Below are 14794 nucleotides of genomic sequence, written 5' to 3' on the forward strand. Positions count from 1 at the left end.
AATATAGACGCATATGCAGACGCAGACGCATATGCGTCTATATTCTTTGGTAAAACATTTAAGTTTTTCGATAAAAAATATTTTTGAAATTATAATTTTATTGTTAATGATAACACATTTTAAAGGCCAACATTGTAAGGAATTTTGGAGATTATAAAAAAGAAGAAGTTAATTTGGTTAACTAAACATAACCTCACTTCCCAACAATTTTTATTTATTTTCTCAAAATGACTTAACTTTCGCAATAATACATCACTTTCAACAATTATTTATTGCAACATTGTCGTATATATCAAGTAGTATAATTATTGTTGATATCAAAAAGCAATGGCGCAAAATGAAGCAAAAACTTGGGTTGGAAGCAGCCTGTCTCAAATTTGCAATAACAAAGAAGTTTGGAGTTTCAATGTTTGTCCTGTAACCGTTTCGAAGAATCATGCCGTATTATTTAAACTTCCAGTGACCTTAAAAGATGCTCCGGAGCCGTACAAAAACTCAGAGCCTCAGTATTGGGACAATGACCATGTTAGGATGCCTTATTCAGAGAAAAGTTTGTTTCCAGTTGAAGAAGGCGGCTCAGAAGTTATTAAGTTACGTTGGAATTTAATTGAAGAATCTCTTCTTCGACCTATACATAGTAGTCTAGAATTAGAAGCCGCCATTCGCACATACAATTCATCTCTACCTGAATTTACAGCCCTTCACAGTTACTTTGAACAGTTAGAAGAAGAAGAAAGTCAAGCATTTTTCAAAGAGCTATTGCCAAAAATGATATCATTAGCATTAAATTTACCACAAATATTACCAGGAAACTTACCCTTGTTGACACAAAATCACAGTAGATCTGTAAGTTTGTCCCAGTTACAAATTGCTTCACTACTAGCAAATGCTTTCTTTTGCACTTTTCCCTGGAGAAAGTCTACTGCAAATACATACCCAGGTGTTAATTTCATCACGTTATTCAGAGCTGATAGACGACCAAAGAGACTCTTTTGCATTTATGAAAAGTTTAAGTGTATGTTTAATTATTTCCGAATGATAACTTCCTCAGTGCCAGTGGGCGTTGTGACCTTTGAAAGGAAGTATGTTCCTAAAACTGAAATACCCAGGTAAGTTCATGTTTTTTTTAATTTAACTTAGTAGTGGCAGCTCATATTTTAAGTTTAGCGTGAGCAAAAACAAAACTAAATATTTTTTTATTTATTTTGAGTATTTTTGAAGGAGTAATGGGAAAACTTTAAAATTGTTCATATGGGAATCAGTGGCGCACCGAGGGGGGGGTTTGGGGGTTAAACCCCCCCCCCCAGGACCCTATTCCGACACTGTTACTTACACATTTTAAGGACTAAAAATGGAGGTAACATCATAAAAAAAAATTTGGTGACCAACCAAAACCCCCCCCCCAGAGGCAAATTCTAGGTGCGCTACTGATGGGAATTCATAATATTTAAATGGGAATTTAAAAATTAAATGCGTTAAGTGAGTAGGAGTAAGTTAAGTAGGAAGTTATTCAGAATAATAAAATCTTAAAGTCTAACAAACATATATTGCCATGCCTCATTGAAAGTAACATATCACATCTGCCTTTGATTTTTATGCATATGGATTTCTCATGATGTTAAAAAATTAGATTAACTGTCTGAATATTATAGGTCAATTTAGTAACAGTTACCACAGAAATTTTCGTATTCATAATATCTTATAAATATTTTGCAAATACAGAGAGTTTGAAAAAAAAGCTAGTATGTTTGATAAATTATGTTCAACTTTAATTTTATATAGTTCAAACCAAACCCTTCTTTTAGGGCATCATTAATTTTGACATCATATAGGATTTCAAGAATGCCGCAAGTCATTGCATGACATTTTAGTTAAATATAACAGTTGCCATAATCGTAATCAGCCAAATATGAAAAGGTTATTGCTTCGAACACTTCTATTGCAATTTGGAACAACAACAAATCAATAGTGTTTAAGTATTGTATTTATAAATAGTTCTGTTCTTTGATTTTTGTGATCATATAAATTGGAAGTCTCTGGAATTAAGGAGGGATTGTGCAGCAGTGATTTTTTATATAAAGTATTACACAATTAGACAGATTGCCCAGGTATTTTGAAGAAAATAAATTTTAATGTTACATAGTACAAAATATGTTGGATATCTGCCTTTTTTTTTCAAAGTAAAGCAATTGCATAGTTAAACCTTATACGAAAGACTATTTGTTTCACAATATGCAGTATATATGGTAAATTCACAAGAAAATGAACATCAAGGAACAATTATTTCAAGCATGCAATAAGCTGTCATTAGTAGAATTTTACAGAGCAAATGTTCCTAAAAGGCAGTCAAACTTATGTTACCAGAAATATAAACTTCTATAAATTGAACTAAGTACTTTTCTTCAAAATCAAATTAATATTTTAATACAAACCTTCACTAAACATTCTATTTACATGAGTTCTGATAATGTGTTTATATTTATTGGTTAATGTAGGTCCAAGATTAGCACATACTGAATTACTCATTGCTGTAGAATAGAATATTATCTGTTTGAATACCTTCATTTGATAAACATCTTACTGTTGGTAACGATACTCATAACACATTTGCAACATGCTATTAATGTTTTTAGAATAATTTAAAACTTACTTCACAAATGGCAGAAACTGGTAATAAGATGTTCCTGCCCCTGTTGGAATTAATTGAAAATAATCTAATAATTTTATAATTAGTCTTTGTTCATTTTCACTATATCTTGGCAAATTTAAAATATTTTAATGAAAAATGTCAGAAATTTTATTACAATGTCAGAAAATACTAACCTGGATGACAATTGTTATTTTACCTATTTAAGTACATTGTTCAAGTACTGTCTTGAGTGAGTACTTTTGCGTTAAATTATCTTTATTCACATCATTGATTGGTTACTGATGTCGCTTTAATATGGAACTACCAATCACAGACATACCTTTTCTCTATCACTTCCAACTTAATGTGCTAGAGAGAATTCGATAAACTATGATGCATAGAAAGAAAGGTTTGGTTTGAACTTTATTTCACATTTATACATGTTACAGTGATTATAACAATGTATGAAATGTGCAGTATGTTATTTTTTGTAACCCTTAAATGCCCGTGATATGAAAATAACCATAAATGCCCATGTGGGGTCTCCTAGGGACCCCACTAAAATTTTCAATTTAGTAACGTCATTTAGCACTGACTAAAAGGAAAACACGGTTAAAAATAATTTTAAGCATATTTGAATAATTTTTATTTATTTTTCATACAAAATTAACGGCTTTTCTAGAAACAAATTATTTTCAATTCGAACAAAATTAAAATTAAATAATAATATAAGCATATAACTTTTAGTTGCAATTTTTACATACAATAGTTTTTTCTTCTTTTCTGTGCACCTGGTATATAAATTTTTTGCAAAAAGAGCAAACGGTATTCACTTTTCTGTCACAGTTTCGCGGACACTGGTAACAACGAGCACGTTTCTTAGCTGAATGGACGGATTGAGTTGCAACTTCGGTAGTTGGGTTTACCATTGGTACACCACAATCTTTTAGAGCAGATTTTACATAGGCTTTATGTTTTATATATTTCGCTCTTTTTTCCATGTTGTTTCGAGTAAGCTCAGCCCCTAATTGTAACAGGAAAATACGTCTTCGTGAAAAATTATTTTTCTTCCAATCAGGATTTTTTTCAATGTATAAAATATAGGCATTTAGTGCACATATGTCTATAATATTCATAAAGAGCCTGAATGGCCAACGAGCAGTTCTTCTTTTACAGGAATATTCCCTAATCAGTTTGTCGGCATTATCAACACCACCCTTGGTATTATTATAGTCTAAAATCATCAAGGGTTTGTTTTGAGAGTCTTGACAAATTATATCACTATCGTGTTGACTTGAAAGAAGATGTACCATCCTGTGTATTTTAGGTATGTACGAAACCATAGCTAATTCTTTAGTAAAAGCAAATATTGACGACTCCGCAGGTCTTTTTGTCAAACTTAGTTGTGGTGGTGTATCAGGTTTATTTTTGCGGACGGTCCCAAGTAAAGTAAGGTTTTTAGATAAAAGATATTGAGCAAGAGGAACACTGGTAAAAAAGTTGTCAGTTGTAATTCCTCTCCAACTGCCATGATATGGTTCCACCAGATCTTTCACAACACGAAATCCCTGATTTTTCTCTATTCTACCACCTGGTAGTTTTCCAAGGTACACCTGAAGTTTTGATAAATAAGATGTTTTAACATCCGCGGCAGCCCAAATTTTTATCCCATAGCGGCAAGGTTTTGATTTTATATATTGTCTAAAAGGACACTTTCCTCTAAAACTCACTAACTGTTCGTCAACGGTTATATGTTCGTATGGTTCAAAGGCTTTGTCACAGTTAGAGACGAACATGTCCCAAATTACTCGTATCGCCGCTAACTTATCCTGTTCCTTCCGCTCCACCCTGGTCACTTTGTCATCAAACCTCAAGAAACTCGATAATTCTTCAAATCGGTTCCTAGCGAATGCGGCTGTAAAAAATGACCGGCGTATTGAGGTGTCTGTAGACCATATCTCTCGTGTCGATTCTTTCCCACACCTTAAAGCACCAGCTTTGATAAGTGCTCCTAAAAAGCTATCCAGTTCATTGTTGGTAAGTACCGTCCACTCTTTTTTGTTATTCGGATGTTTTTCGTTCCACTCTTGATAACGCCTAACAGCTTCTTCATTAGTATGAAGGCATATGACATTGTTCATCTCTTCGGTCAAAAATAAATTGAAATAGTCTAAAAACGTGTTGGAATTTTTACTATAGTTTGTTAAGCCTGGATGTACATTTATAATATTTTTTTGTTGCCTCTTGGATCTCACGAAAGGTAGGCTATTCCACTGCATTCCAGATTTGGATGTATATGTTGGACCACTAACCTCACTAATATTATCGTCCACTTCGGTAGGTTCTGCATCTGATTCCTCGTCACTGTTGACTTCTAAATTGTCCTCAGTTTCCGAAACATTTTCCTCAAAAACATCTTGCTCTTCGCTATCTGATTCGTCGGTAATCTCATAGTCGAAATCGGAGTCTGATATCCCTTCTTCTATATTTCGGATAATTTTTTCATGTTCTTGGTCGCTTATTGTCATTTTCATTCTCTTACGGTCCATTTTTCAATGTAAACTGACGAAAAATGTTAAAAATAATAAAAATATTCTGGTGCCTCTAAATGCCCAATCGGGGTCACAGCGAGACCCCACTTATCTAAATCTCTCTTACAGACCACTGCACCTCACGAATGTTCGTGGTATACTAACAGAAAACGTAGGAGACACGTCCACACAAATACCTGATTGCGCGGTTGCCAAATGTTTCAAATAAAGATATTATAGCCAAAAATGTATGTCTGGGGTCCCATAGTGACCCCGATTGGGCATTTAAGGGTTAATATGCATATGATCCTTACAGGAGAAATATAGTCATAACATTCACACCATCAAATGGTGGGTTATTAACTTTTTGGTGCCAGGAAAAAAACAAATCAATTTTGTTTACTATGCAGATATTTACATTAACTCTCAAAAAATCTCAAAAATATTCTTGTATAAGTACCACCTTCATAGAAATATTTAAATCTTAAAACCCTTATGGCACATAGCAAATCAATTTTAAAAATACTAATTACACTATTACGAGCAATTGTTTCTATATGTTCATATATTATTCATACTTTTTTTGCATTACTGAAAAAAAATCTTAAAATGTAAACAGTGTCATCCACTTACACCTTCAGAGTCACCGCTGAAAGTTAGACTATAATATAAATCTAGTTTCAACTAAAAGTAAAATTTAAAGTTTGTTTGATGTTTATAGCATTATGAATAAAATCTAGTGTTTTTCTAGGTGGGATTCCCTGGAGAACAATCTAGGAAATATAAAAGTTCACATTGACAGTTCAGGTACTATTGAAGATAATGGGTTAGGGTTTCTGCAGGTTGATTTTGCCAATAAGAATGTAGGAGGAGGAGTTTTGGGATATGGCTGTGTTCAAGAAGAAATCCGGTTTGTCATTTGTCCAGAACTGATCATTTCAAGACTTTTTGTTGAACAACTAACTGATCTTGAAGCTGTTGTGATAACAGGTATAGTTTAGATAGTACAGGCTAGTAATTATATGTATATATATATATATATATATATATATATATATATATATATATATATATATATATATATATATATATGTATTTCTGACTATTGATCGTCTTCAGTACGGTGCAGCCAAGTTAGAAAAGGAGCGTGTTAACTTGGAAAAGGATCACTACAGGAGCAATGCGACCAATTTGTGGCATTAGAGTTAGGAGACCCTGATGGTTTCCAGGGCAACCACTAACAATAACCACGGAGGAAGCTACAGCTACCTTAGGAAAGGAATGCCAAACGTTAAAACATTTAAAACAAATAGAAAGGGTTAATGTGCGTAAATAATAAAAGTAAAATGTAATGGCATGTCTCTGAAAACAGGAAAATAAAAAACAAAATAGGTATATCAATGGAAGGCAACTAACCATATTTCTGAAGACGACCAATAGTCAGTCCTGCTGAGTCATGTTGCTCTATATATTCAGTTGCAAAAAATACATGGCAGCCCAAGATAAGATGTTGATAATTTCTTACATATCAAAATTTGTAGTTTTGAGTCTAAGAATCTATTACAATATATTTCATGTCGCTTTTGGTTATAATTAACTGATCCTGATTAGCAAGTAAAGAATCTCTCTGTTTTGAGAAATATCTTTCCCATTATCAACCAATAGTTTAACACTTTATTGATGACATAGTCATGGCTGATGTCTTTTAGATGCTGCCCATGTAGATCTTTCACCTAAATTCTCACTTTTTTCTTCTTATGATTGATTTTATGTGCATTTCTTGCTACTTCAGTTTATCATATGTTGTCGCAAATTGCTAGATGTAAACTACATGTTTGACGTTTTTTTCTGACAATAATTATTTAAATTACCAACCTGTATTTCTAATTGCTTACCTATATGATAAATCATTGATCTCTAGATTACTCAGTAATGTTGTTTTCTCTATTTTTACTGAAAGGAGGTTGTTTTTGTGTCCCTGTACTTTTCTCTAGATACATGCCTATCTTACACTCCCACGGCCGTCTCTGCTCAGCTCTTCATTGCCGTGTATTCCCGGTGACCCCGGAATCCATATTAATGTGACACAGTTATGTTATGTCAGGCTGTGTCAAGCTTTCGGCAATCCCACACCAGCCTATAGTCCACTTTAGGGCTTATAATAACCTCCATGGCTGCTTTAATATTTGTATATATTGATCCACTTCAGTTCGAAAGATCTTATGTTAATTTCTCTCGCATAAATATCTGCCTGTAGTACAGAAATACAGAGAATTATTCTCCTAGTGGAGTATAAATGTTTATGTGCTGACACTTTATCATCCAATAACGGTGCGTATATCACACGGCCCCGCCGTATGCAGTCAATCTATCTGCAGCTTGTTTCATCTATTATCAGCACCTTGCTGATAGCACCATACTACTTCTTGTAGGACATGGTCCTGCTTATTCTATCATCTCAGCTTTTGTGATACTGATGTCCAGCTGTCATACCAATTTTTCGGGAGTCCTCCTAGTGGTCTTTTTGTATTGGGTTTATGTGTTTTTTGCCCATTTCACGATTCTTCCTCGGCCTATTCTGTCGACATGATCTCTCCATTTCCGGCGTCGTGCTCATGTCCATCTCACTGCATCCTAAACTAAAGTTTGTCTTAATGTATCATCATTCCTTATTTTATCTCTGAGAGAAATTTCTCGTATGGTTCTTTACACTTTCATTTCTGTAGTTACCATCAGTCTTTTTGTAAGCGACATTTAGTTCTTGTTTTCTCTGCATATGTTAGTACTGGCCTTACACGTCTTTGTATATCCGGATTTCGCTCTCTACCCTCACATACTTGCTCCTAAATCCTAAACATCCATTTTTAATCTTCATTTTATGGGTGTACATTGTATACCTACTGCCAGGTATCAGTTTTTGTTCCGCGACAGGTATCCCTGCTATCTTCTGGAAATCGGTGATCCAGATATTCAGAAAGCTTCACTCATTTGTAGGGCCCGCACATGATAAGAGCATAGACAATCTCTCTCAGATCATATTAATCGAGACCATAACATTACATCATTATCATCATCAGTTGGCGCTACAGCCCTTCGTGATCCCTAGCCTGCCTCAAAACATTTTTCCATCCTTCTCTATCGAGTGACTGTCTTCTCCATCCCCTTACTCCATTCTCTCTTAAATTGTCCTGCACATCGTCCAGATACCTGAGTTTAGGTCGCCCCTTCTTCTGCCGACTGGCATATTTAACATGATTATTTTAGAAGGATCACTGCATCACCAAAAAGTCTATAAAGTTCGAAATTATATCGCCTTCTCCACAGACCCTGTTCATTAACTCCGCCATATATGGTCCTCAATACTCTTCTTTCAAATATTCGTAGTAATTCTTCATCTTGGGTCGCCACTGCCCATGTTCCCGATCCGTAAGTGAGCACTGGGCATATTATTCTTTTATAAAGTTTGCACTTTGTTGCTCTTGACATATTTCTCGATCTTAGTTGAGGGCCTAGGACAAAATAACAGCGGTCAGGCACGCATATTCTTTTTCTTATTTCTTTGGATGTGTTGTTTTTGCAGTGAACCAGTGACCCTAAGTAGCAGAAATCTTCCACCGTTTCTATAGTTTCGTGTTGCACCTCAAGTTATTTTGTTGCATTGTTGATATAGCCGGCATATATTTAGTTTTCTGGGAGTTAATCAGAAGTCCGATGTTTTCTGTTGCAGTCCTCTGTTAGTTGTAAATGGTTCTGAAAGATCCCCTTGTACTCGCACTTTACATTAAACTTTTCTTATTGTCATTTTAATTAATTCTACCAATCCTTTTAGTATTAATAATTCGAGCATAGCCGAATATAATTGGAGTCTGTCAACAGTGTCGTACGCTGCCTTAAAATCTACGAAGATGTAATGGCAGTGTATGTCGTACTCCGTCGTTTTTTTAATATTTGTCTGATGGATATGTGATCAATGGTGCCAATCGTTCGTTAAGTATCAGGGACAAAATTTTGTATGCCGTATTAAGAAGGGAAATCCTAAAGTGTTCCTGCCACCTTTTCAGTACTTCTACTTTATCGTTCAAAATGACTTGAAAACTTTTCTTTTTGTGTTAACTTGTGTTCTCTATTTATTTTTTCCATTTCTTCGAACTCTTTATTGATTTGTTGCCGCTTTTTCTGTTTGTGCTTTTGTTTTTCCTCTCTTCTGTTTGCTCGATATTGCTTCTCTTTGGTTACTCGTTTGCATTCCTCATCAAACCAGTTGTTTCGCTGCCCTTTGGGTACCTCACCAAACACTTCATCTGCGGTCTTTTACAGCGTGGTTTTTATAAACTCCCAATTTAGCGAGCTCTATTTCACTTCTGGCATGTTCTGATAGTTTACGATCTAAGCATAATTTGACCCATGTCTTGAATCAATCAGTAAGTGGTTTATCTGATTTTGGGTCTGTTGATCTGAGGATGTCCACATCACTTTATGTGTAAGCTTATGTTGGAAGTATGTACTACTGATCGTCATGTTCAGAGATGCTGCGAAATTTACAAGTCTCGTCCAATTATCATTACATTCTTCGTGTACGCTCTGAGATCCTATGGTTGGTCTGTATATCGCCTCTTGTCCTACCTTAACGTTCATGTCCCCAATAATCAACTTAACGTCGTTATTGGGACATTGTCTATATGTTTGTTCTAATTTCTTATAGAATTCTTCTTTTTCTGTGCCTGTTTTACTCTCGGTGTGAGCATGTCCAATTCTGAGACTATAGTTAAAGAAGGTTCTTAGAACACGTATTCTATTATCTATAGCGTTAAAACCTATTATTAGGTTACTAACTACAACGCCTACACCAAAGATATGTTGCATTTGATGACAGCTATAGTATATTGTAGTCAAATTCTTCTAGATAGTACCGCTCCCTTTCCATCGTACCTCCTGTATAGCTGTTATGTCCATATTATATTTGTTAAGAGTATCTAACAGGCATCTCATCGCTCCTGCAGAGTACAATGTTCTCTCGTTCCATGATACAAATAGAATATCCTCTTTTTCGTGTGACAGATCGTCTACATAAGTTCCTTCCGGTTTGTGTTTTTTTCAGCTCTCGTGGCAATGCTTTTTTCACAGGGTAGGGTCGTTAGCCCTACGCCCAATCCCCAGACTCGAAGGACCAGGGAGTCTTCTGTTAGGGTTGCCATACCTTAGTCTGTTTATATATACTATAACATTACACTCCTTGTTATATTTTAAAATATTTCCTTAGAATACCCTTTTTTATGTTCTAGGTGTTCAAAGATACAGCAACTATTCAGGATATGGAGACAGTTTCACGTGGGAAGAGCCATGTAAAGACCAAACACCCTATGACGAATATGGAAGAAGAAGAACCAGTGTTTGTATTATAGATGCCACCAAATACAACAAAGTCTCCCAACAGTTTTATCCTTCGGCAATGCTAAGGGAAGTTAATAAAGCCTATGTAGGCTTTAGTTCCAAAGATAAAACCAACTTGGCCCCAGTTGCAACTGGCAATTGGGGATGTGGTGCTTTTAATGGTAGCTTGTATGTTAAGAGTCTACTACAGTTGATGGCCTGTAGTGCTGCAGGAAGGCATTTAGTTTATTACACATTTGGAAACACTGAATTTAGAGATGAATTTTACAAAATGTACACATTTTTAGCAACCAATGATGTAAAAATTGAACAATTATGGAAGTTAATATGTGGTTTTGTTCTTTCGAAAAAATCTGAAGAATATTTCTACTCATACATCCAACAGGCTTATTTTGACAGCAGAAGACAAACTTCAATTAAAAATTTTTTCAAACCAGAAGATCCTGGACCATCAACTTCAGCAATTAAACCAAAAAAGATCTCTTTTACCAAAGTTAATCGCCAAAACGACAAAGATTTGGATATTGTGCTAAGTAATGCTGACATCTTTGAAAAATTTTTCTCTGACAGCCCCCCAGAAGACGAATCCATTACAAAAAAGAAAAAGGTTGCTAATGGTTCAAAACTACCTCAAAAGATTGATAGTATTGGAGATTTAATAGACGGTATTGACACCAGTAGTTTCTATAAACAAAATTCAAGATTACCCCAACAGAAATATGTACAGAACAATATTGGGGATCTTATAGACAATATGGACAATAGTCGGACTCGTAAATACAAAGAACAACAAGATAATAATGCAGATTCTTTACTTAATTTCGTAGATACACTTCATCGGAAAAAAATACAAAGCGAACCAAACAGGATCGAGGAGATGGAAATAGATACTGTTGAAGATACTTCAGAGGTAGTTATGGAAGCGAAAGCGAGAAAGAAAATTACGGAATATTTTCAGAAGGTTCCATAGCGTTTAGAGTATGCTTTTTATTATTTATAATACATTTGAATTATTATTTAATTGTTGATTCGTCACTGCTTTTTTATATCAAAAATAATAAAATATTTTTATAGTTTTGTGAATTTTTTATTTATTACACCATTCTATCTGGGCAAATATCGTTGATTTCACGTAAAAAATTTATACAGATATTTGAAGGTCCTAAAAGGTATATGATTGATAGCTGATGAAAAATCCATAAGACGCACAGCTGATTTTGCTTTGCTTTACAAAATCGCGGTTAAAACCGTAAAAATCGGAAGACACTTATAAAAAAGAATACGACAAGTTCATTAAATGGATGGAAGAGAAAAAGGTAACAGCTACAGATAAACGAGTTGTGCTTGCTTACCTTCAGAAAATGTCGGAACAAGCTGTGGGCTATCCATTCGAAATTACTGAGTATGTTGAGGATAAACAAAGGGCTCGATTTAAAATTATTTGTGAAAGTGCATGCATTCATGAAGGCAATTAGCATAAATAACGTGGCCAAGAAGGCGTATGTATTTAAGGAAGACGATTTTTCGAAAGTTTTTCACAGATGCTCCGGACATTACGTCTGGAGCATTACATCTTTGGCTCTTACAGAAGATGTGAATTGTGCGATTTAAGCTTACATGACATCAAGGAAGAAGAAAGCGTATTGCTTATTACTATCCGACCATTTAAGACTGTGATGGCTGGTGCGTTTGGTGAAGATGTATTTATTATTGCGCCTCAAAAATGTAAGTACAGATCGAGTTGTCTTACGGTATGATAAAGGGAAGTACACTATTCAATTCATCCAGCCTTCATTTATCACGTCCACTGCTGGACATAGGCCTCCCATAAACTCCTCCATTCTTCGCGATTTTGTGCTCTTTGTTTACAATTTTTCGTGATACGCCTGATGTCGTCAGCCCAACGTGTAGGTGGTCTTCCTCTACTACTTTTGTCTGCTCTTGGCCTCCAATATGTAATTTTACTCGTCCATCGTGAGTCATGCATTCTCGCTACATGGCCTGTACTAATCAATCAGTTAGTATTAATACATTTGGATCATGTCCTTTGCAAATTACGCGTTATCTAAAATTGGACGATCCTGAGAAATACATGAGACATGCGTTTTGACGTACGTCCGCTGCAAGAAAAATACTTCAAACGTTATTGGGAGTGTTATTAATGGAAGTTTAATCCCATTGGCTTCCGAGAATGTCTGTAGTATTACTTTGAACAGCATTTCCTCATTTCAAAAAACGGAAATATAAACACGCGAGTTTTTGAAAGTTGAATTTGAACACGCTGAGGCGTACTATAAATAAGCAAAATATGGTCGTAATAAAAAAATAAGTTTTAAAGCAAGAAATATAACTAAATATCTCACAAGCAACTATTATTTATTATGAGCTCATCAATCAAGTATTTCTCACTTTTGAATCTCATTTTCTAATACAACTGTTTGTAGTTTAATAACTGTACTAGCAGATCCATACGAAATTCGCACATGGAACTCGTGTGGTCTTCCTAGAGATAATATCTCCACAGAAAACGCCATTCTGGTAAAACAAGCAGGTCGTTGGCCACTTATGATAGATCCTCAAGAGCAAGCTAACAGATGGATACGACAATTAGAGGTGGAGAACCAGTTAAAAGTGATTAAGTTGAGTGATAGCAACTTTATGAGAATTTTAGAAACCGCTGTGACAATTGGGATGCCTGTGCTCTTGGAAGAAGTTGGAGAAACATTGGATCCAACTTTGGAACCTATTTTACTAAAGCAAACATTTATGCAGGTAACTGGTGTATACCAACATAAATTTTATTTAATTTATTTTTAAATATACAGATAAGGAAAAAAATTATCTGACTATAGGGCGTGAAGACAGCGCAACGAACCGAGAAACAATATTATATAAACTTGCATGTCCGAGAAAATAACATGTAACCACATGTCTGTGATAAACCCGTAAGCACTATTGGTATCCTTGTCTATACATTTTTGCCGAAAGTTTATTTTTTAGATGGTCTGGGGAAATATTTCAACGATGTGATTACAAGATTTAAAAGCAGGTTCATATCTTGGATTAAATCATCAGTTATTTTAATCCCAATTCATAAAAAATAACAATAAATTCTGAACGGCATAAATTAAAAAAATTTATTTCAAAAATAAAAATTTTATAATTTTAATTAAGACTATTTTAAATTAAATTTTCAAAACGTCCACCATGTTCAGCCAAGCAGTAGCCCAAAGTAGCCCAATCTATTGTATAATTTCCTTCGAGTATATGACAACATTTCGGGTGTTATATTTTGAAAGGCCTGAATGATTTTTTGGCGTAATTCGTCTAAATTTCCGGCACGTTCATGCTCATGTCGGTAAATTTGTTGCTTCATATAAACCTATACGAAAAAATCCAAAGGTGTAAGATCAGGAGAGCGAGGTGGCATTTGTATGGTACCTCTTGTACTAATAATAACTCTATCTGGAAACGTAATGTTAAAAAAAACCCTTCCCTTGCATTATGACCTGGACAGCCGTCTTGCTGCAATTAAATTTATCCATATTAATAGGTAATGCTCGAACTGATGGAATTATGTAATTTCTCAGGGGATCTAGGTATTTATGACGACGCAAAGTGTCCACAATAAAAAAATGCCCAATTACGTTGTCACCTAAAATACCAGCCCAGACGTTGACTTTTTGACAGTATTGTATTTTATAAGGACACTTATGTGCCTCTTTTCTATTCTATATTGTGATGACCAGTTAAGGAAAAAGAAGACTCGTCTCTTAAACAAGATTTTTTTTTATGAAATCTTCGTCACGATTAGTCCGTTCCTTCATGTTCTCACAAAACATCATGCGTCGTTCATAATCAGGAGGAAAAATTTCCTGAGTTTTTTGCATTTTGTAGCAATGGTACTTGTTTCTTTTTAAAATATTTCGTACAGTTTTAGCACTAATACCAGGTTCTCTTGAAAATAGAGTGCTGTTACAAGGAAAGTTGATTTCAGGTAGACTATATACGGCAGTTTTACGCTGTTCCCGTTCATTTTTAATTGCACGAGCTGGTTGATTTTTATCTTCATCATTATCCGTGCATTTTCTACAATTCTTGACACAACCACTTTTTCGAATTCAAAAAATAATGTTTCTTGTGAGTTTCCGCCTTCAATGTCCATGTTTCTACTCCATACAGAAGCACTGAGTACACGTAACATTTTAACATTGGAACATCCAGAACAATGGCATTTAATAAT

The 14794-nt window shown here is 34.8% G+C and overlaps 2 protein-coding genes across 2 annotated transcripts in view; both read left to right on the forward strand.

The window, feature by feature from the left end:
- Positions 1–14794, forward strand: part of Dhc16F (Dynein heavy chain at 16F) — a 125354-nt gene that overhangs the window by 82132 nt on the left and 28428 nt on the right. The window contains exon 40 of the mRNA XM_072541529.1: positions 12996–13323. Coding sequence (XP_072397630.1) covers positions 12996–13323 — 328 coding nt within the window. The remainder of the gene's footprint in view (positions 1–12995; positions 13324–14794) is intronic.
- Positions 154–11628, forward strand: LOC140448457 (poly(ADP-ribose) glycohydrolase-like). The gene is made up of 3 exons (XM_072541539.1): positions 154–1109; positions 5912–6150; positions 10443–11628. The coding sequence occupies exons 1-3, from the start codon at positions 328–330 to the stop codon at positions 11519–11521; spliced, it is 2100 nt and encodes a 699-aa protein (XP_072397640.1). The 5' UTR covers positions 154–327; the 3' UTR covers positions 11522–11628.

The sequence above is a fragment of the Diabrotica undecimpunctata genome, chromosome 1, assembly GCF_040954645.1.
Source record: "Diabrotica undecimpunctata isolate CICGRU chromosome 1, icDiaUnde3, whole genome shotgun sequence".
Taxonomy (NCBI): Eukaryota; Metazoa; Arthropoda; class Insecta; order Coleoptera; family Chrysomelidae; genus Diabrotica; species Diabrotica undecimpunctata.